At 34.8% G+C, this 27,868-nt stretch overlaps 1 protein-coding gene across 1 annotated transcript in view; it reads left to right on the top strand.

Moving 5' to 3' along the window:
• The window catches only part of CCDC181 (coiled-coil domain containing 181), a gene marked incomplete at its 3' end in the record, with an annotated part of 42,358 nt that extends 16,028 nt beyond the window's left edge, over window positions 1-26,330 (top strand). Inside the window, exons 3-7 of the mRNA XM_081225695.1 lie at window positions 4,435-4,554; window positions 7,032-7,982; window positions 12,613-12,759; window positions 24,287-24,441; window positions 26,168-26,330. Of these exons, the coding sequence (XP_081081821.1) occupies window positions 4,438-4,554; window positions 7,032-7,982; window positions 12,613-12,759; window positions 24,287-24,441; window positions 26,168-26,330 (1,533 nt within the window). The 5' untranslated portion in view covers window positions 4,435-4,437. The remainder of the gene's footprint in view (window positions 1-4,434; window positions 4,555-7,031; window positions 7,983-12,612; window positions 12,760-24,286; window positions 24,442-26,167) is intronic.
• Between the last annotated feature and the right edge of the window lie 1,538 nt (window positions 26,331-27,868).

Raw genomic sequence — 27,868 nt, 5'->3', positions numbered from 1 at the left:
TCTTACTCTAACAATTAGTTATGTAACTTAAACATCTTAAAATAATAAATTTCAAGATTCCTGATCTGAAAATAAAGCTGATTATCCTAAGGCATATGTGACTGCAAAAAATAGTATTATTTATATAAGTGTTTTGGATCACAGTGAGTTTTAGTCTATTCTACATCATTCTTGGCACCTTTACTTTTTAAAACAATTTTTTAAAATTTATTTATTTATTTATTTTTGGCTGCATTGGGTCTTCATTGCTGCGCGTGGGCTTTCTCTAGTTGCGGCGAGCGGGGGCTACTCTTCCTTGCAGTGCGTGGGCTTCTCATTGTCATGGCTTCTCTTGTTGCGGAGCACGGGCTCTAGGCACGTGGGCTTCAGTAGTTGTGGCACATGGGCTCAGTAGTTGTGGCTTGCGGGCTCTAGAGCACAGGCTCAGTAGTTGTGGTGCTCGGGCTTAGCTGCTCTGTGGCATGTGGGATCTTCCCGGACCAGGGCTTGAACCCATGTCCCCTGCATTGGCAGGTGGATACTTAACCACTACACCACCAGGGAAGGCCCGGCACACTTACTTTTAATTGGTAGGTAAGTAGACAAAACAGTTTACGTGATTTAGCCTGTTTTGCAGCTTAGGCAGTGATAAATAAACTCACTCTGAAACATTGATTTGTTTTCTTCAGGTCACTTCAAAATATTCCTCTCAACCTCTGATTTCCAAATTATTGAGGCATGACTTTGAGTCCTTTAAGAAAGTCCATTTCCTATTTTTAGCTTAAAAGAAATAAGTATCTAGAAGGATACAATCCAACTAATACATTAGAAATAGTTATAATTATCCAGTTGAATAATTGAGTAGAATAATTAACACTCAGTGTGCCTAAAACTAATTTTGTCTTGAGAGGGAAGGGGAAGTAATATTAAGAACTCTGCAGAGGAAAGGTGGTGACATTTAAATGAAATAGACCTTAGAATTTAAGTCTTGAACTCAGTTATTCAGACACTGATCATTTATTTTAGAGTAAGCATTTTCATGGTACTGTGCATTTGTTTTTACATTCTCTTGCATTTCATAAGTCGGCAGTTATTTGCTAATTTGCATCTTATAGTAAAAGTTAAAATAAACCTTAAGGGTCATCTAGCTCTATCATTTGTCTAAAGTTTCAGTCTCCTTTGAAACAGTCATGCTGTGATTATCTTCCGAGCTATGTATAAACATTTGATCAACAGGGAACGCAGCTCACTTCAGGGCAAGTTTGAAAATGTAAATTCTGCCTTACATTGTGGAAAAATTTGCCCCTGAGTTTCTAGTCCTTCGTACTAGTCTTACTGTTTGAAATAATGCAAGTCCAACCCTCCTTTACATGGTGACCATTTAAATATTGTAAAGCAGTTGTCATGACTCTCTAGGAGATTTCTCTTCTGTGGGCTAACATTCTGAGGGTTTTCAAGTATTCCTCAGAATACTGGCTTTAAGGCATTTTATTCTCATAACCCGCCTTCTTCCCTTCTCCTTGTCTTTTATTTCCCTGTCTCCTGGTTTACCAACCTCTCAATGTGTTCCAGCTTGTCTTTTCTTCTCTAAACTGTAACAAACTGCATACAGAGCTTCGTATGTTATCTGTACCTCAGCCAGGTCTCAGCCTTGGAGCCCATTTATGTTTTTGTCCTCATTATTTTTTTTCTAATTGATGTATACTTGACTTACAATGTTGTGTTAGTTTCTGGTGTACAGCAAAGTGATTCATATATTCTTTTTCATATTCTTTTCCATTACGGTTTATCACAGGATATTGAATATAGTTCCCTGTGCTATACAGTAGGACCTTGTTGCTTAACAGTAAGACCTTGTTGTTTATCTGTTTTATATATAGTAGTTTGTATCTGCTAATTCCAAACTCCTAATTTATCCCTCCCCTACCCCCTTTCCCCTTTGGTAACCAAAAGTTTGTTTTCTAGGTCTGTGAGTCTGTTTCTGTTTCATAAATAAGTTCATTTGTGTCATATTTTAGGTTCCACGTACAAGTGATCTCATATGGTACTTGTCTTCCTCCTTCTGACTTACTTCACTTAGTATGACAATCTCTAGGTCCATCCATGTTGCTGCAAATGGCATTATTTCATTGTTTTTTATGGCTGAGTAATATTCCATTGTGTATATATACACACCACATCTTCTTTATCCATTCATCTGTTGATAGACATTTAGGTTGCTTCCATGTTTTGGCTATTGTAAATAGTGCTGCTGTGAACATTGGGGTGCATGTATCTATTTGAATTATCTCATCCTTTTAACTCATTTTGAACATACTGTGCACTAAAACCTATCAAAAAATTTTTTTCACACATAGCGTTATCTCTTCTCTTAGCTAGTGTTTGTACAGCTAGTGGAAAGATGGTCTCCCACATGCTTTCATTATCATTTGGTGGTGAACAGTAGAAGGAAAAAAATGTGAATCTTGCTTTAGTAAAACTGGCACCAGGTTAGGTAGTCTGCTCAAACATTTGGGGAGAATAAAATGAAACTAATGGCCACAACAGAGTTTGATGTTTTATGTTTATCAAATCAAACATAATTTCTCTCATTTTGTATCTTAAAAAGTGTACCTAGATTTCATGTGTTCTTGACATCTGTACTTTCTACTTCCAGAAAAGGTTTTAGGCAACTTATTCTTGGTGTAGGAGCAAGAGAAGGCAGGTATAGAAACAAGGTCCCAGGTGTTTGGGGCCCTGAAGATCATATTTCTACAGTTATTTTGAAACTGGACCTAAAATTCTAAGTATATTTATAGAGCATTGCTCTTTTTGTTTAAGTTAATAGTGGAACGTATGCAGATTATTGCTGTATATTTCTACCTTTGGCTATTTCATGACAATTAGATCTACATAAACAATTTTCCCTCAACCATTTTCTTTTTGAAAAGAAAATATGACATCAAACTGATGCCTTCTCACTTCTTCTAGACCCTTCTCCAGGAGCACATTTATGTTCAGGCCACATTGGAAAATTCCATGCACTTCTGTGTTAGTTCTTTCTCATGCTGTTCTCTTGTCTGGGATAGATGATGAACTCTCGTACTCATTATTCAAAACCCATCTCATTTTTCCTTGATATTTCCAATTTTAAACTGAGTTAGTTGCTTTTTTATTCTTCTTTCCACAGTCCTTTATAATGTACCTTTTTCCCACTTATCTACATTTTCAATTTTTTTTTTTTTTTTTTTTTTTTTTTTTTTTGCGGTACGCGGGCCTCTCACTATTGTGGCCTCTCCCGTTGGGGAGCACAGGCTCTGGATGCGCAGGCTCAGCGGCCATGGCTCACAGGCCCAGCTGCTCCGCGGCATGTGGGATCCTCCCAGACCAGGGCATGATCCTGTGTCCCCTGCATCGGCAGGCAGACTCTCAACCACTGCGCCACCAGGGAAGCCCTCAATTTATGTTTTTTATCTACATTTTAAATTTATGTATTTTGTTTATGTTTGTCTTCTGTATCAGGGCTCAAGAGCATATTTTATAAATTTTATAGGAATATTGTAGGTGTTCAACAAATATTTGTCAAAATTGCAGTACATATTCACACATATATATGTTATGCTCACACACATAAAGGCACGTTATAGGTAAAGATTAAAATACTTCCTCTATTTGAAAAATTATGGAGCAAAAAATTAGGACTTGGAACTGACCTCAATTTGCAGATAACTTTAGTTTTTTTGTAAAAATTACTGAGTGGTATTTTAATAAAAAGTTTTACACCATTTTCACAAAATTTATTAACTGTCATCTGACGTTCTTATTTCTTGTCACTGCCTTCCAGATAGTACTAGGCATCACAGTTTGTTTTTTATGGAAAAGATATATTTTATTTTGAATTGACAACAGTTTGACTTCTCTGGAAATTAGTATTTACTATAACGGAGAGTCAGTTGTTACATAGTTAAAAAAAAAGCTCTCAGATCACAAATTATAATTATGCTATATAAATTACCAGAAGGATTGAGAAACTGAGGATGAGAATTAATATAATTGTTTTTATTTGAATATGAGAAAATGTGAATGAGTGAGACTAAAAAGCTGATTCATCAGCTCGTACCTGGACAAGGAGTTTTAATGATTGGTAGGGATGTGGAAAATCCTTCTCTAAGCCTCAGATAGTTTTCTTATCCACCTTTTTTAGTCTCCTTGTAAATAGGGTGTCAGGAATTGCGGCGAGGTGGAATGGTTGTTAGGAGTGGTACACCTAGAAAATGTCTGGCCTTTGTAAGTCTCTCTTTCAGGGTATGCTGATATGTTTATTCTGAACATTCCATAATTTGTGTTTCTGTGTTTAATTAGCTTACCTTTAACCTTAAAGATAAGCTAATTAAGCATACTCCATACTACCCCTAAAGTGGACATGACGTACACCTTATCTCTTTTAATCTTATAACATTATTCTTTAACAAACAGAAAATGGATGAAAATAAAGAAACGGATTCAAAAGATAGTGGAGAATATGAAGATGACTTTGAAAAGGACCTGGAATCGTTGATTAATGAAAAAGAAAAAAGTGGTGCCAGCATAATAGAGGTATATATAAATTCTCAACAGAGTTCATAGTAATTATATTAACAAAGTGTTTTGTAGTTCTTGAGGAGTTTCACATATATTATCTCATCTAAACCTCACAAAATTCCTTTGATATACATAGAACAAGTGTAATTATCCCCATCTTAGAGATGAGAAAATTGAGGCATGGAGAGTTTAAACGTCCTAAGGCATAGGGCTAATTAGTGAGAGAACAGTGATTACGTTAGCACGTAAATAATTTATTGCATCAAAAGTAAAAAACAAATACAGTTAATTTCTACTTTATATGAACCTGGGTAAAATCATGGGTTTATTCTTTTAATATACATGAAAAATAAAACAAATCCTCAAAAACATAGTCTTCAGCTAATATTGGAAACCTTAAGAGTGAATTTTAGGGGAATGAATATATGGAAAAAAGTAAAAGCTCAAAGACTGAGCCATAGGAATATTTGTAGGAAAAAGTGGATCCGTTAAACATGATTCTGTACTATTTATCAGACATGTAGAAGGGAAGTCCAGGAAAATGAACCAGTTCCTGGTTCACAGAAGGTTCCTTCTTTCTCTCTTTACATATATACAGTGTGTATGTGTATCCATATATAATATATATGTGTGTATATATATATGCATATGTATTGACACTAATTATATATGTGTATTACAATAGATAATACGTAATTATTATGTATAATATGATTATTGTCAATAAATAGGGAAGTAATAAAGAAAAGAACCAAGATGGGGATAAGAAAAGGTGACTTTAGAGGGACATTGATTAGAGTAGTTACAACAGAAGCCAGATTTAAGAGAGTTAAGGAAAAGAGTATGAGGAAATGAAGGCAGCAGGTTTTACATCACAATGGTCTCTTAGTTCCTTTTTGCTTTCTTATGCAATGGAGAAGACAGATGGGATAGATGATATTTAGAAATGGCAACAGAGTCAAAAGTGAAGACTTTTCCAAGATGACTTTTACATGGGAGTTTTATGCATCTTTAACAAAAAAAATAATCAAAATGAGTAGAGGTAGAGATACCCAGAGCAATAATGCTGAACCAAGGTCTCATGACTAGAAGAGTGTGAGAGCCACAGCACAGGGTAATAGAATTAGAGAAGTGATAATGATAAGTCATTGTTTTATTTCTTTATTCATTCATTCAACAAAAAGTAATGATCACCTGCCATGTGTCAGAGGCTGTTCTAAGTGCTGAGGATACAGCAGTGGTCAAAGCAGAGTGCTGTAATGAGTCTTGCTCATTCTGGTGGATTATTACAATCACTTTTTCCCTTGAGGCTGGTAGGAAAAATGGATGACAGAGGTTGAAACAGGGGTGAGGGTCGGGGGAAGATTTTATTGTAGTGGGTTTTACAAAGAAGTGAAAGCTAAAGGAGAATTTGGAAACAGATACTATAGAAATGAGCCAGAGAATCAAATATGGCTAAAAAGAAAAATTACAAGGCAGAGATCTTAGTTGGTCTTAGTTGTTTGGTAGTCATTTTAGGGGGCCAAGTTTATTTACTTATTGGACATCCAGCAGTGTTGTGCAGGTTAGGAAGAGAAGGCTGTTAGAAATGGTGACTGAGCTAGTAAAAGAGGAAGGGAATTTTAAGGGGTTGAAGAGAGCAGAAAAGAGTAGCTCCCATGGAACTCTTTCAGGAGGAGAGAATTGTCTGAGAAAGAAAAAATTATATATTTTAGGGGCAAAGTGTTTGGTAGGTGAGGATACATATTTGTAGGAGAGATGCTAGGTAGGAAACCATTAGTTAGAAACAGATATGGAGCAGGGTTTTGTGATGTGATAATGCTGGTTTATGGTTCATGTGGAATTACATTTTTTAAAAAAGTAAGACCAAGTTATATAATAGTGTTTAACATAGATTATTGGAGCCTCTGAAGATAGCTGAGGAAAGAAAATCTGATCCAGAGCTAAAACTTACCCTGATATTTGGGTATAGGTCCTGCAGAAAATAGCAGCAATACTAATCTGAAAAGATTATAGGAACCTCAAAATTATTAGGACTTGACCAAAGGCAGTGACCTTGTAATGGTCCTGGGGAGAAAGATATCTTTTTGAAAAATACAAATATTACAAGGAGAAAACATTTAAAAATATATTCTTCTGAAACTGTAAAGGGAGGAACATTTTATAGAGGGAGGAATATTAAAATAATATTGTACTATCTGTAGGTACATTTTTATGCATTGGCATAAAATTAAAAAAAAATAACCAGTCTAGTACTTAGCAACATCAAATTCAAATTTAGAGTTAAATTTTTTCTGAAGTGCTTTTCCCTTGGGGTGCTCATAAATATGAATTTGAAAATTATGAGTGAAGTATGAGCAGGAAGCATGTAAATTTTCCCACTTATAAAATAAATTACATGAGCATGAAAATCCATTTTGGATTGTCTACATATAAATGGACAAAAGAGTCTCAATTTTTACTGAAAATGAATCTCATCTCTGTTTTTCTAGAAGGCTTGTGGGAATGAAGAGAATATTAACCAAGGCTTAAAAGAGAATGAAACAGAAATAGAACACTCCAAGCAGCTTTCTGATCCTGACAAATCTTTCAAGGATGAGGTTTCATCGAGAAGAAATGACTTCATTTCTGTACAAAGTATTCAACCTTTGGATCCCGTATCAGATTCAGACAGTGAAAACTCTTTACAGGAATCCAAACTAGAAAGCCAGCAAGACCTGGAGGAGGAAGAGGATGAGGAAGTAAGGAGGTATATTATGGAGAAAATTATACAAGCCAACAAGCTTCTACAAAATCAAGAACCCGTGAATGATAAAAGGGAACGAAAACTTAAATTCAAGGACAAATTAGTTGATTTGGAAGTTCCTCCTCTGGAAGACACTGATACTTACAAAAATTATCTTGAAAATGAAAGTAATGTGTCTGGAAAACTGTCTCAGTTATGTATTTCCAATGAATTTGCACAAGAAAATGTGCTCCTGTCGCTTACTGATGAAAATTCTGAAGAAAACAAGGATAGGAAAATACTAGTAGAGAGGGATGGAAAGTTTGAACTTCTGAATTTACAAGACATTGAGAGTCAGGGGTTTTTGCCCCCCATTAATAATGCTAATTATACAGAAAATGAACCTCAGCAGTTGTCACCCAGATCTCCCAATTTATCTGTCAGTGGAGTCAAGAAAGAAGAGCCAATAGCAAAAATTCATGCTCTTGCTCACTCGTCAACAGAAGAGCAACTGGCTTATATCCCTCAGCCACCACCCAACCCCAAGACTCATCCAGGTTCTGCTGCCAACTCAGATCGAAGTAAGGGGAATGGAAAATCTAGTCATAGGACACGGTCTGCAGATGTACCTCCAGTGACCTCAACATACTGTCTCTCTCCTCGACAGAAAGAACTGCAAAAACGACTAGAACAAAAGAGAGAAAAGCTAAAGAGAGAGGTGAGAGCACAAGTGGGCATTATATTGAAAGTAGAATATGTTTTTATGTTTTATAAATGCTGTAGGAATTGAAATGGTTCTCAAATTATTTGCTATATCTACTTGCTTGTTTTGTTTTTCTTTTGTTAGATTAAGTGGTTAAGTGTTAAGCATCTGTATTTATGGAACAAACACCATGATTACCTTGGTCCTTTCTGGTAAGCATCACAAAAGCATAGTAATGAATGACCCGTGTTAGAGCTAGAGGAGACCTCAGTGATGACTTCATCTGATCCTTTCATTTTAAAGGTGAGGCTCAGAGAAGTTAAGTGAGTGCTGAAAGTAATCTTGTTATGAGGTAGGTGAAAATCAGATGTCAGATGAAAAAATGAAGGCACAAATTTGTTGGGGTTTAGGAGGCAACAGGTGGGACTGGATTATGTTCTCGTGTGTGTGTGTGTGTGTGTGTGTGTGTGTGTGTGTGTGTGTGTGTATTTCGTATATCTTCCAGGTGGGACTGGATTATGTTCTCTGGTGTGTGTGTGTGTGTGTGTGTGTGTGTGTGTGTGTGTATTTCGTATATCTTCCAGGTGGGACTGGATTATGTTCTCTGGTGTGTGTGTGTGTGTGTGTGTGTGTGTGTGTATTTCGTATATCTTCCAGGCCTACTGATGGAAGAATTTTTCACATATTGAGGTATGGGGAAGTCATTCTGGCTTATACATGATTTGTCTTGAACTTTATGCTAACTAGAACAGCCTGTCTTATGGCCTGTAAAGCATACATTGTACATCTGCTTTCACCATTAAAGAAAGAAAAGAATGTATTTACCAGATTGCTTAGAATGTCCACTTTGAAGATAGGATAAATGCTCCCCCACTTCCCATGACACCAATGCTAATACTCCTTTAAAGATGAGGTTCCCTTCCCAGACACCAAGGTCATACTGAATTACTGTGTACATGTTAATCTATCTCTTTCGAAACCTTGAAGGGATGTACCCCTCTCACGCCTGATGTTCTTTGTTCTGACAAGATATAAAACTATGGTCCAAGTATCCAAAATGGCACTGGGTGGCCATCGTGGATGTGGTTTCAGATGTATTCCTGTATCACCGAGAACTTGAATTTTCTGAACTGTATCAAGCTCAAGTATATCAGCAGACCTTTCCAAAATAATATCTGCCAGCTGCAGCCTTATGCTCTCAAGGTCTCCCCTTGAGATACCATTTCAGATACCAACCATTTCAGATACCAACCAATCCTTGCTTAACAAGCACCCTTATTTCTTGCCAGCTTCAATCCTGGTTCTTGACAAACAACTTATGTAACTTTGCAGTTTTTGATTATATATATGCCTCCCCCATTTTGTAGTCCAGTGGAACACAATTCAAGTGGTTCTTGAATTTGTGTCTCCTGGGCTATAGTCCTTAGTTTTGCTGGAATAAAACTCTTTTCTATTCCTATTACAGATTATTTTCGTCAACACTACAGTTCCTTGATTTCAGGGGTTTTAGTTTTAGATTAAGAATAGAACCTCATAACCTAAATGAAATGTCTCCAAAATGCCATACAGAATCCAAAATTATTATTATTTTGGGAGTTTTTTCTTGCTCTTAAATAAAAGTATTTTATAATTGAAAATTCTAGGTACTAAAACTGGAGGATTTTCTCTAAATTACCTAAATCAGCGCCCTGGTTCTCTGTTTTACTGGATACCTGATAGCATGAAGCTGAACCATATAAAATGTCTAACTGTAAATACCAAACTGCAACAGAATCACAGTTAATAGAACCTTACAATTAGAAGAAACCTTAAAGATTATTTTACAGGTGAGAAAACTATAGTCTAGATCATTTAAATAACTTTATTGAAGTCCCTCAACTTGTCTGTAGCAAAGTCAAAATCCCAGTTTTCTTGTCATTTGTTGAGAAATGGTATATTTTCTACTTATGTAGGAAATTATCATGGAAATTTCTGGCATTTAAATCAAACTCACATTAGAAGAAAAAGATAAAAAAATGAAGTTAGTAAGAACGTGTAACCTATAGCACACTCACGTAGGAATCTGAAAGGGTGCATACTTAATAAAATTTTGCTTACTTGGGTACTGAAATCTGAACTCTAACAGTCAGACTCAGCTTACTTGTTTCAGGTATATAATAGGTACTTAAAAGGATCTATTAACTCAGAACTTTATGATAACACAAAAGAATTTGTTGAGAATAACTGAACTATATGTTTGCTGTACACACATATACATCTATATGTGTATTTGTGTATATACTTCTGTAAAAGTTATGCAGGAGGTTTTATATAATTTTATTGTCTTTTCACTAATGAATTAATGGTCATCTTTAACCGGTATGACTGATGGATAGTTCTGTTTTTCTCTTGATCCTCTTTTTTAGGTGTCAAACGCTCTGTTTTGGGATATACTTTTCTCATGTCAGGATCCTCATAATTAAATTTCCCTTTGCTTATTTAAAATATTTTTAGTTGGTTTCAGGGGAAGGGTTTCCTTTTTTTTTTTTTTTTTTTTTTTGCGGTACGCGGGCCTCTCACTGTTGTGGCCTCTCCCGTTGCGGAGTACAGGCTCCAGACGCGCAGGCTCAGCAGCCATGGCTCATGGACCCAGGCGCTCCGCGGCATGTGGGATCTTCCCGGATCGGGGCACGAACCCGTGTCCCCTGCATCGGCAGGCGGACTCTCAACCACTGCGCCACCAGGGAAGCCCAAGGCTTTCCTTTTTTATGCCCAGCAAAATATTTGCTGGGTTGGGCAGCTATACTCCATCTCTCTACACTAAGTGCATCATTTCACTGTTCTCTCTGGCAACTGTAGTATCTGTGCTTTGCCTGATATCTTCTGTATAATCCAGATGTTCCATCTGGAAAAATAATTGTCTTATAATACTGTCTATATTCATGCAAGGTATCCAAAATCCTTTTGGTAAAAATGAACTTAAATATAAAATTTAATATTTAATAAGTTCACATATTATATAATGTAAGCTCCTTTACAGCTTAGGAAATAGTATACTGGTATTTTAAAAGACATTTTATGCCGTTAATTGGATAGAATTTTTCCTTTCCTTTCTATATGTTGTTCAATCAAAAAGAATTAGAAGGGCTTGCTATATTGTCAAAATGTAAGGAAAGAACTCTGAATTCCATTATTTGAAAACAGTTTAAACATGGATTCTATAATTCACTTTATTTCCATGCTAAAATTTTAGTATTGGAAGAGACTTAAGAGCTTGTTAATACAACTTCATTTTATAGATGAGTTAAGTGGTTTGCCCAAACTGACATACTATGATGGCAGTATGATTGTTAATCAGATCTCCTAACTTCTAGCTTGGTGCTATTTCCACTGTGACATGCTGCTTTGTTCCCAGTAACTATTTTATAACTCTTCATAATTGGTTTATGCTTAAACCAGTGAGGTACTCTCACTTCTAGTTTAAGTAACTTTCTTTTATAACATTAGTTGAATAATGCAGTTTTAAAAGTGCATTTTGTTCTCATAGTTAACTAATTACTTAAATATTTTTCTGATAGCAGAAATGTTACTTTATGAGTATACACTAGTTGAAAATATTTTTAAACATTATAAAAAACATCTCAAACACATACGAAGGTACAATTAACCCCTGTGTCTCCATTACCCAGGTTCAAAAGTTATTGAGACTTTGACATATTTGTTTCATCTCTTCCTTTTTTGGCTGAGGTATTTTTTTTAATTTATTTATTTATTTATTTATTTTTGGCTGTGTTGGGTCTTCGTTGCTGTGCATGGGCTTTGTCTAGTTGCGGCGAGCCAGGGCTACTCTTCGTTGCGGTGTGTGGGCTTCTCATTGCGGAGGCTTCTCTTGTTGCGGAGCATGGGCTCTAGGCACACGGTCTTCAGTAGTTGCAGCGCGTGGGCTCAGTAGTTGTGGCTCGCAGGCTCTAGAGTGCAGGCTCAGTAGTTGTGGCGCACGGGCTTAGTTGCTCCACAGCATGTGGGATCTTCCCGGACCAGGGATCGAAGCCACATCCCCTGCATTGGCAGGCGGGTTCTTAACCACTGTGCCACCAGGGAAGTCCCTGGCTGAGGTATTTTTAAAGCAAGTCCTAGATAGCCCATCATTGCTACTTGTACACTTCAGAAATGATTGTACGTGTCAGAAAGAAAATGATTATAGCATTTTGTTTTGTAACCACAATGCCATGTATCACAATTAGCAAATTTAACAATAATGTAAAAATTTTAAGACATTTATAGTGCTTCTATAGACCCCATGTAGTGCTTCTAGAGTGTGGTGTTTTTTTTCTCTTTTGCACAGCTGCAATTTGGGGAGTTAAATACCAAGAGTAAACTAGGAAGTGAAGGAGAGATCCAAGGAATTCTTGAACAGCATGTTGTATAATATAGATCTATGTAATTGTAGACTTTATCTTGACAATTTAATTTATCTGAAAAGTCCTCATTTTTTTCCCTAAGCAAATTAGAGGTCCTGTCTTTTAGGGAGGCCCAACTTACAGATGGAAATTTTTAGGGGCAGGGAATCCTAATTTCAGACCTCAAAATGTATCTCTCTACTTTGATAACACATATATAATTTTATTAATTTTTCATTAATGTGTTTGGATATTCCTTCCACCAGGAAGAACAAAGGAAAATAGAAGAAGAGAAAGAAAAGAGAAAAGAGAATGACATGGTGTTTAAAGCATGGTTGCAAAAGAAGAGAGAGCAGGTCCTAGAAATGAGGAGAATTCAGCGAGCAAAGCAAATTGAAGACATGAACAGTAGAGTAAGTAAAACTTCTCTGTGAAAAACAAGTTCATACAGATATGAAAGCTGAATTTATTTATAGAAGGGAGTCTATCAGACTAAAAACCTATGGAAGAAGTAGAAAAAGTGGTCCAAGAACTACCCTTGCAAAAGATGCCACATGCAGATGACTTATAATTAAATTCTAAGAAGGCTTGTAAAAATCAAATGATTCCTACTTTATTCAAACATTTATAGCACAGAAAAGGGAAAGGTACCAATTCATTTTTTTAAGATAGTATAACTTTGATATTTAAATAGGACAATGCACACAAAAACCCTACAGACTGGTCTCACTTGAGAGTAGATGTATAGAAATCTTATGTGAAAACTAACAAAGACATCAAATTATTTAATTTTTTAAAGTTCAAAATATACAAAGAACCCAAGAGAAAGTACAAAAATCATCTATATCCATACTATTTAAAAAATGTATATAAAGTAAAAATTGAAAATTCAATCCTAAGCCCTTCTAGGCTCATCCCCTAGTGGTAACCACTTTTAACAGTGTGCCACAAATCCTTCCAGGTCTTATTTATATTTACATGTTTATGTGCTAAAAAATTATTATATGGTTTGATTTTTTTCACTCATTCATCACGGACATATTTCTAGATCATTACATTTAGATCTCTCTTTTCAAATAGGTGCATGATATTCTACTCTTCAGAGGTAACTTAATTTATTAAACCATTCCTCATTTGTACATATTTAGATTGGTTCTAATACTGCTCTATTAATTAACAGTGCTGTTGTGAACATGTGCATTCTGTAGGAGAACATCAATATTCTGTAGGAGAGTTTCTTGGAAATTTATGACTTATTGGATGTCCAGAATGAAAGCAGTGGTTAAACATGCAAAATTAACCTCCTAAAAGGTCATATCAGTTTATAGTCCCTCCAGCAGTATGGAAGAGTGAATGTTTAACACAACCTGTCTAACATTGTACATAGTTTATTTTCTTAATTTTTCTTTGAATTAATAATATACATTATTATTGTATACAAATGTGTGTATTCTGTGAATTTCCTATTTATAGTCTTTTCTTTTTTGTTTTATTTTTCTTATTGCATTGTATATTAGAGATTTTAATCCTTTGTTTATTATGTCTGTAAATATGTTTTCCTAGGCTGACAAAATGATACATTTTTACATTTATTTACATTTATTATGCCATTTGTAGAAATTTTTAGCTTTTAAAATCTTGGGATGGATGGTACCTTTTAAGGTAGTAGACCTGAAACCACAAACTAAAAGAGAAAATATTGAGAAATTTGACTGCAACTGTATAGTAAAATAATGCTGTGCTATATGACCAAGTAGGGTTTATTTTAGGAAGGAAATTATGGACCAATAATAACAAATCTATTAATATATTCAGTATATAATAGGTAGATAAAGGACAATTTATGGTTATCTTGAAAGATATAGAAAGGGTATTTACTAGTATTTATTATAATTTATTTTTAAGTATTTCTAATAAAATGTGGGTTACAATATAAATACCACCTTAGGAAATACTATAGCCATACCCATTAAAGTCAGAGATAGGTAAGACTCCCCTCTATAATAATAATTTTATTCTGGGAGTTCTATCCAATTTATCAAGAGAAAAGGAAATGAGGTATAAGTATTAGCAAAGTGGTCTTTTATATTATAAATATACAAAAATTTATAGTCTTTCTGTATTCCAGCAAAAACCACATAGAAAAATATAAAAGGAGAAGGAATATAGGCATATATAAAAAACCTTGAGCTGAACAGGAATGTGTAAGACCTCTATGGAGCGTCTTTGCAGGGGACCAAAAAGGTGAATTTGGTAAATGAAAATAAATATAATATTCCTAGATGGGGGGAAAATATTATAAATATATGAGTTACTTGCTAAATGAAAACAAATATGATACTCCTATAATATTCCTGGATGAATGAACTAAATATTACAAAGATTTGGGTTCCTCCAAATTTATCTTTATATTTAATGTAATATCCATTAAAAACTGATTAAGACTTTTAAATTGTCATAATTGTTAGTGTTACTATTAATATTTATATTATTAAAGCAAAACTTTTGAATTTTCCAATAAAAAATGGACAAAGGATATGTATAATAAGTTCAAATAATATGGATAAATAGAGTTGTCCATAATATATGAGAGCAAGATACAAATTTGGTAGAGTCAAAGAAATGCCAATTTAAATTTTTTCATGTATTTGATAGATATTTTTTAACTGCTTACTATATGACAGATGCTATTCTAGGGACAGCATGGAAAAATAGGTTTATTTTTAATTAATTAATTAATTAATTAATTTGTTTGAGCCGGGTCTTATTTGCGCCAGGTGGGCTCCTTAGTTGCGGCTCGAGGGCTCCTTAGTTGCAGCTTGCTGGCTCCTTAGTTGTGGCATGTGGGCTCCTTAGTTGTGGCTTGCCAGCTCCTTAGTTGAGGCACGCGGGCTCCTTAGTTGTGGCAGGCGAACTCTTAGTTGCGGCATGCATGTGGGATCTAGTTTCCTGACCAGGGGTTGAACCCAAGCCCCCTGAATTGGGAGCATGGAGTCTTAAGCACTGCACCACCAGGGAAGTCCCAGAAAAATAGGTTTAGTCTATGTTTTATAACTCTCATCTAGTAGGGATTGAAAAAAAATTTTAAGTCTCAATATAAAACAAATTTATAATTATAAATGGTGATGAATGCTATGGAAAAAAGGAGCTATGAGAGATCATAATGAGGCAAATAAGTGTATCAGGAAAGATTTTTCTGTTGAGTAAAGTAGAAGTAGAAATTAGGCCAAGAATTAGAGGAATTTGTTTTAAGCCAGGAGAACATGTGAGAATGTCTGAGACAGGAACTAACTTGGTGAGTTTGAGAGGATCCAGAAAGTGAGCAGGAATCAGATCATGTGGCATGTTGGGGTCTATAATTTTGTATTTAATCCTGTTATGGGAAGCCATTGAGATTATTTAAACAGAGGAGTGATATGTTAGATTTGCAGTTCCACAAGATCACTCTGACTGCCATGCTGTAAATGGATTGGAGGGGGCAAGAACAGATATGCGGAGAGCAGTTAGAAAGCACATATAGTGGTCGAGGTGAGAAATGATGGTGACTTGGGCTAGAATTATAACAGCAGAGAGAGAGAGAAAGAGAGATGTGAAATGTGATATTTGTTTTAGAGTATTAATTGAAGGAACTTCATAATTAACTAGTTATGTGAGTGAGGAAAAATGAGGTGTAAAGAGAATACACCAGGTTTCTCTTCTGAGCAACTTGGTGGATGATGGTGCCACTCACTGGAGCAGAGAAAAGATACTGATTGAAGGAAATTATCATTTCAATTGTTGAGTTTGAAGTACCTACAAAACTTTCAGGTAAAGATGTTGAAGATTGACTGAAGAAATGTGTCTAGTATTCAGGACAGAGGTTGGGACTGGAAATATGAATGAGAAGATTAGTGATTTCAAAGATGGGGATGTTGATGTGGCTATTGGAGTGGGTGGCAAGTGCAGTGAAGAAAGGCGTAGAAAATGAAAAAATGAAAAATCTGTGAGGCTGGATGTCAAATGGCTCATTCATTTAGTTATAAGTGTTACTTGGGATTAGGATGGAGAGGTACATTGAGCCAGTTGTGACCAGAGATGTTAAAGTAATATAGTCAAATAATATAAATAACAAAGGAGCATGGCTTTACTTAAGAGTAGATAAGAAGTTCTCTACTCTTCAGGAGTTCTGAAGAAGTATGAAGGAATAAAGAGTGTATTAACTTCTTCACCAGACCTCTGAAGTACTTGAAGTATGGCAAAAAATGCAGCTTCCATTTGAGAGAGAAAAGCTGTGTCTTACGGGAGAATCAGGATTTGGGTAAGAAAGGAGGTTTAAGGCCAGGGTCCTAGCAATGGTTTGGGAGAATGAGGGATGTTTGGAAGTCTTTATATTATTGAATGGGAATTATAGAGAAGAAACTAGAAAGATTTTGGAGGGAGTGAAGGAATTCGAGATTGGGTAGGTTAGAAGGATAGCACATTACTGTAGTATTTAAGAGTAAAGAAATTGAGAGGAGCTTACGTTTCAATCACTGACCAAGATAAACCCCTGTGACAGCACTGCTGATAATTTCCCAGGGAATGATGGACCTTCAGGCCTCATGGCATTCAGCCTTATGTTATATTTTTATTGGGCATTTGTAAAAATAAATGTATACCTTAATTTTCTATTGTGTTCTCTTTAGAGATAATAAAACTTTGAATTGTATTCTCTAAAAACATGAGCCACGTTGAACATAATTTAAAATTTTTTGGTTAGAAGATATCATGGTTATATATTTCCCTTTGGAATTTTAATTTTTTGCTATATTTTAAGTCTGTCTCAAAAATTAACTTTAGCTAGAGATTATATCATAAACAAATAATATTCTGAAGAACTTCTGTGAACTTTGTCTCTACTGAAGCTGAGCTATAGTAGACTTTGGCAGTTGATTAATTTGGCTTATTAATACATTGTGATAGTAAGTGTATTTTGCTTGTCACTTCTGTGGGATATCTTGTATAATGTGAGTCATAGTTTCCAGAAAATATCCTTACAATATATAGATTGTAGAATGACCTATTTTACATTGAATTAAAAATGCTTTTAGGTGATGGAATTTTTATTGCCATTTAAGGAAGAATAGCTAAAAATGTCTTTCCATCTTTGTAATGAGCTTTGCTTCTCTTGGTCAGTGTTATATATAAGTGATACGTGTGCATTGTATGTATATACACACATATGCAAGCATATGTATGCATGTCATCACTCTATCTAGGTGAACTCTCCGTGGACACTTGCATACATTTTGTATTCTACATTTGGATGTTGTGTTGTATTAATGTCAACGGGCTGAAGTTGGTCGATAATGTTGTTTAAATCTTCTATATCCTTACTGTTTTCCCCCTCTTTGTTCTATGAAGTACTGAGAAAGTTATGTTAAACTATCATTGTGTACTTGTCTATTTCCCTTCTAGTTCCATTGGGTTTTGCTTCATATTTTTAAAAGTTTTGTGTGTATGCATTTATGAATTTATGTCTTCCTGATTGAATGACATTTTCACATTATGAGTCCCTCTTATCTTGAAATCTACTTTGTCTGATGTTAATGAAGTCACAGTAACCTTCTTATGTTTAACATTTTCATGTTATAGCTTATTTCGTATTTTAATTTCAATTTATCTGTCTTTATATTTGAAGAGTTACTTGTGCAAACAGGATATATTTGGATCTTTTAATCTAGAAATTTGTTACTTTTAACAGGAGTTCATTTATATTTAATTATAATTATTGATAAGGGTAGGTTTTAAGTTTACCATCTTGATATTTGTTTTCTATTTGTTTCATTTGTTTTTAACTCCATTATTCCTCTTTTTTCTGCCTTCTTACAGAGATTAATCAAGTATTTAAAAAATATTCCATTTTATTTTCTTATTGGCTTTTAGTTATACCTCTGAATTATTTTTGAAATCATTGCTTTAGGGATTATGATATGTATATCCTAAATCGTTATCAGAAATAGATTGTTTTTGAAGTTTTTTAAAATTTGATATGGAATTTTGGGTTGACAGTTTTTTCTTTTTTTCCTTTCAGCACTTTACAGATGGTGTTCAGTGGTTTTCTTGCATCCATTGTTTCTAATTAGAAGTCAGTTGTAACTCTTATCATTGTCCCTTTGTATGAAATGTTTTTTCTGTGGCTACTTTAAACTTTTTCTGATGTGAATTTCAGCAGTTTAGTAGATGTGTGACTCTCTTTGAATTTGACTAACTTGGGCTTTGCTGAGCTTCTTGTATCTGTAGGTTGATGTTTTATACCAAATTTGGGAAATTTTTGGCCACTATTTTTACAAATTTTTTTTCTGTCCTATTATCTTTCTCTTATTATTCTGGAAATCCAGTTTTACATATGATAGAATACTTGCTGTTATCTCAGATGTTACTAAGGTTCTGTTTGTTAAAACATTTTTCCTTTTTTCAGCTTGCATAATTTCTATTGATCTATCTTCTGGCATTGATATCACTTAGGCAATGTCCAATCTACTGTTAACCTCATTCAGGGAATTTAGGTTGATTTTTGTCTTTTAAATTTCTATTTCTTTTTGTGTGTGTTTGTGTGATCTGTCTTTTTTTTAGTTGTATTGAAATGTAATTAATAAAAAAATTGTAAGATAAAGTGTACAACATGATTTGATACACATATACATTATTAAAGGATTCCCCCCATTAAGTTGATTAACATATACATCACCTTCCCCCTTTTTGGAGAAAAGATTTAAGTTCTACTCTCTTGGCAAATTTCAGTTATATAATAAAGTGTTATCAACTATACTCACCATATTATACATTAGATCCTCAGACTTTTTTCACCTTATAACTGAAAGTTTGTACCCTTTTACCAACTTCTCCCTATTTCTCCCAACCCCCCAGTGGTGGTTTCCTCATAACCACCACTCTCCATTTCTATGAACTAGACTTTTTTTAAGTTTCCACATGTAAATGGTGCTACGCAGTATTTGTCTCTGGCATATTTCACTTATAATAATGCCCTCCAGGTTCAGGTTCATCCATGTTACTGCAAGTTATAGAATTTCCTTCTTTTTTAAGGCTGAATAATATTCATGTGTGTGCGTACATGTGTGTGTGTGACATTTCTCGATCCATTCATTCATCTACAGACACTTAGGTTGTTTTCATACTTTGTCTGTTGTGAATAATGATGCAACGAACATGGGAGTGCAGATATCTCTTCTAGATAATTTTTTTTCCCCTTGGATATATACCCAGAAGTGGGATTGCTGGATCATATAATAATTCTATATTTAATTTATTGAGGAACCTCCACACTGTTTACCATAATGGCTATACCAGATTACATCCCCACCAACCATGCACAAAAGTTCCCTTTTCTCCACATCCTTGCCAGCGTTTGTTTACTCTTGTCTTTTTTGATAATAGCCATCCTAAAATGTATGAGATGATATCTCATGGTGGTTTTTGTTTGCATTTTCCTGATGATGAGTGATGTGGAGCATGTTTTCATGTACAAGTTGGTCATTTGTATATCTTATTTGAAAAAATGTCTATTTAAGTCCTTTGCCTATTTTATAATTGGGCTTTTTTTCTTTTTTGCTATTGAATTATATGAATTCCTTGTATATTTTGGATATAACCCCTTATTGGACATATAGTTTGAAAATATTTTATCTCAGTCAATAGGTTGCCTTTTCATTTTGTTGAAGATTCCCTTTGCTGATCACAAGCTTTTTAGTTTGATGTAGTCCCATTTTAAAATGATTGCTTATGCTGTCTTTGTTTTGCTATCAAATCCAAAAAATCATTTCTAAGAACAATGCTAAGGAGTTTATCCTTGATATTTCTTTCTAGGAGTTGTACTGTTTCAGGTCTTACACACAGTCTTTAATCTATATTGAGTTGATTTTTGTGTATGGTGTAAGACAGGTGTTCAGTTTCATTTTTTTGTATGTAGCAATTCAGTTTTACCAATTTCATTTGTTGAAAACACTGTCCTTTCCTCATTGTTATTTTTGGTTCCTTTGTTGAAAATTAATTACCATATATGCATGCGTTGATTTCGGGCTCTCTGTTCTGTTCCATTGATCTATGTATCTGTTCTGCCAGTACCATAGTGTTTGATTACTTTAGCTTTATAATATACTTTAAAATCAGGAAGTGTGATGATTCCAGCTTTGTTCTTCTTTCTCAAGATTACATTGGATATTTGGACCTTGTACAAATTTTAGGATTTTTTTTTCTATTTTTGTGAAAAATTCCATTGGAATTTTTATGGGGATTATAATGAATTTTTAGACTGTATGGAAAATTTTTAAATAGTATGGACATTTTAACAGTATTAGTTTTTTGAGTCCATGAGCATGGAATACCTTTCCATTCATTTGTGTCTTCTTCAGTTTCTTTCATCAATGTCTTTTTGTTTTCAGCATATAGATCTTTCACCTCCTTAGTTAAATTTATTTCTAAGTATGTATTTCATTCTTTGTGATGCTATTTTAAAAGGGCTTATTTAATTAATTCTCTTTCAGATAGATTGTTGTTAGTGTATAGAAACACAACTGAGTTTTTTATATTGATTTTATATCCTGCAACTTTACTGAATTGGTTTATTAGTTCTAACATTTTTAGGGTGGTGAAGTCTTTAGGGTTTCTATATCATATAGAATAATATAATAATATCATGTAATCTGCAAATAGAGCAGTTTTACTTCTTCCTTTCTAATTTGAATGCCTTTTATTTCTTTTTCTTGTCTCATTGCTCCAGATAGGACTTCCAATACTGTGTTGAATAAAAGTGGTGAGAATGGGCATCCTTGTCTTGCTCCTGATATTAGAGGAAAAGCTTTCAGCTTTTCACTATTGTGTATGATGTTAGCTGTGGACTTGTGATATATAGCCTTTATTATGTTGAGGTATATTCTCTTTATACCCCATTTCTTGAGAGTTTTTATCATGAAAAGATATTTGGTCAAATGCTTTTTTGCATCTATCCAGATAATCATATGATTTTTATCTTTTATTTTGTTAATGTGTATAACACTGATTGATTTGTAGATTTGAACCATCCTTACATCTCTGGAAAATCCCACCTGATCATGGTGTATGATCCTTTCTAATATACTGCTGAATTAGCTTTTCTAATATTTCACTGAGTATTTTTACGTCGCTGTTCATCAAGGATATTGGCCTCTAATTTTGTTTTCTTGTAGTATCCTTGTCTGGCTTTGGTATCACATTATGCTGGCCTCATAAAATGGGTTGGAAGTGTTTTCTCCTCTTCTGTTTATTGGAAGAATTTGAGAAGGATTGGTATTAATTCTTCTGTTGATTTTCTAGAAGCCATCTGGTCTTGGACTTTTGTTTTTGGGAGATTTTTGATTACTGATTCAATTTCATTACTAGTAATCAGTCTATTCACATTTTCTATTTCTTCCTGATTCAGTCTCGGTAGGTTGTATGTTTCTAGGAATTTATTCATTTCTTCTGGGTTTTACAGTTTGTTGGTTTATAGTTGTTCATAATCGTCTTTTATGATCCTTTGTATTTCTGTACTATTAGTTGTAATGTCTCCTTTTTCATTTATAATTTTATTAATTTGAGTCCTCTCTCTTTTGGTAAGTCTAGCTAAATGTTTGTCTAGTTATCTTTTTAAGAAATCAGCTTTTAGTTTCTTTGATCTTTTCTATTGTCTTTTTAGTTTCTGTTGTATTTATTTACACTCTGATCTTTGTTATTTTCTTCCTTCTACTAACTTTTGGCTTAGTTTATATCTCTTTTTCTAATTACACCTCAGGTGTAAAGTTAGGTTGGTTTCTTGATCTTGCCTTCTTAGAACTGTCTTTGTTGCATCCCATAAGTGTTGGTATGTTGTATTTCCCTTTTCATTTGTGTCAGGTGATTTTTTGACTTCCCATCTGTTTTTTTCCTTTGACCCATTGGTTGCTCAGGAGCCTGTTAATCTCCACATATTTGTGAATTTTCCAGTTTTCTTCTTCCAGTGGATTTTTGCTATTTACTGGACATGCCAAGTATAATCCCTTCTCAGATCCTTTGCCCTGTTACCATTGCTTGAAATACTCTTTTTCCAGATATCCCATAAATGGTTCCCTCACTTTCTATCTATTGATAAATACCATCCTTTCTCCTCACCTCTCCCATTATTACTCCCTCTGACATATCAATCAGTGAATCAATCATATATTTTCATCTCCTTATCTTGAACAACACTGCCCTATACAATTTTCTGTGATGATGGTAATATTCTATATCTGCAGCATCCAGTAAAGTAGCCACTTGCCATAATGTGACTATTAAGTATTTGAATGTGACTGAGGTACTAAATTTCTAATTTTATTTAATTTAAGTAGCTACATGTGACTAGTGACTACTTTATTGTATAGTGCAGGTATGGAATGTATGAGAAAGGGAGGCTTGTTTTTTTTTTTTTTTTTTCTTTTCTTTTTTTTTGCAGTACGTGGGGCCTCTCACTGCTGTGGCCTTTTTTTTTTCTTTGATGCATCCTGGTAGCTATGTGCATGTAGATACTCTGTGTAGTAGATACTTTGTAAATAGCTGTTGAATGAATAGATAAACAGTGATACCCATCAATCCTGTTTATCTCTGAATTCTTAACTCTTTTAATCTATAACTGCGATTGAACACTTTTTAGTCATCTCCAGACATTCCCAAATTTTTAGATGTTCAGCAATGGTCCTGTAGGTCCATGGGACCTCCTCACAAAGTTCTGTATTATACATCAAAGATCCTAAATTGTATAAATTAGACTGAAACATACTGGGCAATATGGGTTACAGATAAAGGAAAATGCAAGGTGTAGGAGGTGGTCTTCTCTATCACAGAGTTCATATTTGGCGAAAGTATTAAATGAATGAATCTTTTCCTTTTGTATTCTAGCCAGGCATCCATGTGAGTCATGCTTTTTCCCAAGGCTAAAGAGCCCCAAATCTTTCCCTTTGCTCTCTTTATTCTCCCAAATAAGAGCTCTTTCAGCTATCCCTGAATATAGTATCCATCATGAAGTTTGAAGAACCATGCAATAAGCTGCTCCCACTAGCCCATTCTTATGACAAAATCCTCATGGCTGTTATCCTTAAGAAAAAGTTCTTATGGTTGAAAATCCTCATTGCCACCCTCCATAATAATAATTACAGTTTTGGAGATGGGCTTGGCAGTTAGATGATCTTAAAACTTAAAAACGAAAGTAGAATTTAAAAGAAAGTTTGAATAACACAAATGTTGGGTCATTGGTTTTCAATTCCAGTGGAGCTTTCATGGAGCTTCCTTCAGGAATTGATACCAAGACCTCAACTCACTCATACTGCCTATCCCCAACATTTCTTCAACCATGTTTTATGTGTATGTGCCATTGTGCAGAATTATTTTATTTGTCAAAGGGCTCAGCTTTGAAAAGTTTGCAAATCACTGCATCTAGCCCTTCATTTATTGATTACCTCAGTAAGACTTTTTTTTTTTTTTTTTTTTTTTGTGGTACGTGGGCCTCTCACTGTTGTGGCCTCTCCCGTTGCGGAGCACAGGCTCCGGACGCGCAGGCTCAGCGGCCATGGCTCACGGGCCCAGCCGCTCCACGGCATGTGGGATCTTCCCGGACCGGGGCACGAACCCGCGTTCTCTGCATCGGCAGGCGGACTCTCAACCACTGCGCCACCAGGGAAGCCCTCAGTAAGACTTTTGAAAGAAGCCAGAGGGCAGTGAGTTCAATGTTGAATTTTCTGACAAAAGGGTAATCAGTGTTGCTGATTCAAAGGTCATGTATTTGGTTTGGATGCAAGGAGCACAAGTAATGAGATTGGTATTATTATGAAAAATTGGTGAGTAGGACATGTGTTCCTATAGGGTCTTAGAGGCAGGGGCTCAAAAAGTAGTTTTGGTTTCTTTAAATTAAGCAAAGCTTGTTTTTGTAAGCAGCAGGAAAACAGAGATCCACAGCAAGCTTTTCGATTATGGCTTAAAAAAAAGCACGAAGAACAGTTGAAAGAAAGAAAGACAGAAGAACTGCGAAAGCAAGAGGAATGCTTATTCTTCCTTAAAGGAACAGAAGGCCGTGAAAGGGCCTTTAAACAGTAAGTCAAAGGCAGGGTATTTCCCCCCCTTCCTCATGGTCATTTTAGAAAGTTATATAGTCAATAAAACTTAAAAAAATTGATCTCATTACATACCTATTCAATTTTAAAGCCACAGTTTTAACAATATGTGAGAAAATTCTTTAACTCCATACTTTGAGTAATATCTATACCATTTTTTCAAGGTATTTTTCAATACCAAAATTGTTTCTTATGGCACCAGTGTGATAACCTTTGATAGCTTACCATTGATTGATTGATTGATTTGTTCATTTCTTAGAGAAATAGGCCAAAGATTGGTTACAGCTTCTCCTACACAGTCCTCAGGAAAACTTAATAAAAAGCTGCATTTACCAATAAATATTTTTCTGTAAAGAAAAGCAGTCAGGCTGAGGAGGAAGATCTGTACAGACCAAATGAAAAGGAGATTTGGACACATATTTTGGTAATTTAAGGCAAACCTGGTCTCCCTTCAGTTGCCTGGGTAAGAGTCTGTATTACCCGGTTTATTCTGAGGAAACAGACCTGGCTTCATAATTTTGCCAGCATACCTTGGGAGAGGGAGTGAATATTGTGTCCAGTTGTTTGAAGCTCACTTCTTTCTTTCTTTTCTATCTTTTTTGCTATCTTTCTCTTTTTTAGTTTCTTTGCCTCTTTCTTTCTTTTCCTTCTTTAAAAAAATATACATATCCCTTTATTATAATAGATGCAGTGAATGTGCATTGTGGAAATGGAGGGGAATAAACTCACATTTTCATCACCCAGGAATCACTATTGTTAGCACTGTACTGCATAACTTCTAGATATTTCTCTGTACGTATATTTACAGTTTTAAAATATAAATTGAGATCATACTGTATATACTGTTCTGCAATCTGCTTATTTTTGTTAATGATCTCATCTAATATCCAGCCTATAACCATTTTTTTCCCAATCGACCCCTAAATGACTACAGTTAATTTGCTCAAACTGATATCCAATTTCAAAACCACACATTAGATTATGAGGTTTCTAAAGTCTCTTTTATACTAATGCAGTTATTTATATGTCTGGATTTATTTCTGAAAAAATATATATATACACACAAACCACGTACGCACTTTCATACCAGAGATGTGAGTATACAGTTATTTTTAATGTTATTTTACCTAAGCAAGTTTTATAGACTTAAATTTGTTAGAATGTGGACTCTTCCTTCACTCTTTTTGATGTTTCTTATGCTTAGGCTTATTTTTCCATTTTAAGGGAGAACTATTTTATGCACTGAAAAGCAAGAGCTCTATAGTTTCTCCACCAAGAAGAGCAAGGCGACATTTCTGCATGCTGGTATTCTGCATGCTGCTTAAGTAATGTTTTAGAATACAGTTAGTTGCAAAAAATAAGTTATTTGGTATCTATCAAATACTTATTTGCTTAGAAAATCATATTTAAAAAGATAGAACCTATGTCACGTAAAATAGTGTGTTTATTACTTTAAAAAGGTTTTTTCGTTGGCAGTTTCCTTATTAGACAAACTTAATTTCAAACCTTTGATTCTAAGTGTGACTACGTTTCCTTGTATGAGCCTTTGGTATAAGCCTGAAATTTTTCAGTTAATACTAATTTGTGTTATGAACAGAGCTTTTTAATCTAAAGAAATCTAATTTCCTTTGTAGTAATAACTTTATAGCATGAAGAGTATATTCAGGTTGATACTCAACAGGTCTGTTCATGTCTTTTTCTACAGATGGTTAAGAAGGAAACGGATAGAAAAACTAGCAGAGCAACAAGCTGTCAAAGAAAGAGCTAGACAGCTCCGACTGGAAGCAAAGCGTTCTAAACAGTTACAGTACTACCTATATAATATGTCAGAAGCCAGATCTTTTCGTTTTACTGATCATTACAGCTGAAGGTATCTATTAAATACTTCATTTGGAAGCTGCTGTCCTCAAAATTTTGGATATCATTTCTTATGGCCTGTGTGCTTTGGTCATACTCTAAATTATGGAAATGCTATTTATCTTTTGGTAATGTTGATAGTGAATTTATCTTATTTCTTTTAACACTAGAGCAAAATAACTTTCTTCTCTCATATTATTGTAATGTGTTTTACCACCTCTTAGTCCATGCAAAAAATTGAACAACAGATGAACTGTACATTCCTTTACTTTTAAATTATTATAACATTTCTAGCTGGAACGGATACAAAACAGGGACAGATATCTATTATTAGTTTCTGTTATCATTTAGAAAAAATGCACGGTTTCCCTGGTGGCTCAGTGGTTGAGAGTCCGCCTGCCGATGCAGGGGACACGGGTTTGTGCCCCGGTCTGGGAAGATCCCACATGCCGCGGAGCGGCTGGGCCCGTGAGCCATGGCTGCTGAGCCTGCGTGTCCGGAGCCTGTGCTCCGCAACAGGAGAGGTCGCAACAGTGAGAGGCCCTCGTACCGCAAAAAAAAAAAAAAAAAAAAAAAAAAGTAAGAGAACATTTCATAAGGCAGGAGGAGTGGCCTCTTAAACAAGCCTGGTTCAAGGCCTGACACAAAGTCCTAATTATGTCAGATTTGAATTTGAATACCTATGGCAAGCTAAGCAGTAGGTTAGGCCTACTTCCATGTGTTCTTTAAAAAAAAAAAAAAGATAGTGACAATTATGTATACTATTTTGGGTATGTTATACAAAATTATCCAGCTCTTATTGAGAGTTTATATAATGTGCCTGGTATTGTTGTAAATGCTTTGCATAAATAATTTGATCTAATCCTTATAACAACCCTATTAGTCTTGTTTTGCAGATGAGGAAACCAAAGTACAGAGGTGAGCAGTTTGCTCACAGATTCTGAGATCTGAATGATTGCAAAATCTTTTCTGTTAGTTATAGTATAAAGCTTACATACCCTGGTAGACATTTGTGGGTATATAGGACTCTACAGGAATCCAGTGTGTGGGAGAACAGTATCCTTGATATGTGTAAGAGCACTTAAGGAGTGGAGGACAAAGGCAAACATACAAGTGTGATGGGGAGTGGAGAATTGCTGTAGGAGTTCTCTTAAAGCTTCAGAAGACAAGGTTCTTATCAACTGGGTATTTGTACCTTAATCACTTGACCCTAAATTAGAAAACACAGAGGACTATTCAATCCTGTCTCAACTTCCTATAGCACTTTGAGCATACACCAGGCAATTTAACATTTCATTATAACTAGTCTTGTGTTGTTTAAAGTTTATCCTTAATGATAAAAACCAATTTGGCATTTAAATATTCCACAACATTTTTACCAAAAAAGCTGTTGGAATTTTCATAAGGATTGCAGTGAATCTGTAGATGGCTTTAGGTACTATTGCCATCTTAATGACATTGTCTTCTAATCCATAAACACAGGATGTCTTTTCATTTAGTGCAGCAATGTTTTATAGTTTTCAGTGTACAAATCTTTCACCTACTTGGT

The sequence above is a fragment of the Mesoplodon bidens genome (assembly GCF_964165515.1).
Source record: "Mesoplodon bidens genome assembly, chromosome: 2".
Taxonomy (NCBI): Eukaryota; Metazoa; Chordata; class Mammalia; order Artiodactyla; family Ziphiidae; genus Mesoplodon; species Mesoplodon bidens.
This window is presented reverse-complemented; position numbering and strand designations above follow the sequence as displayed.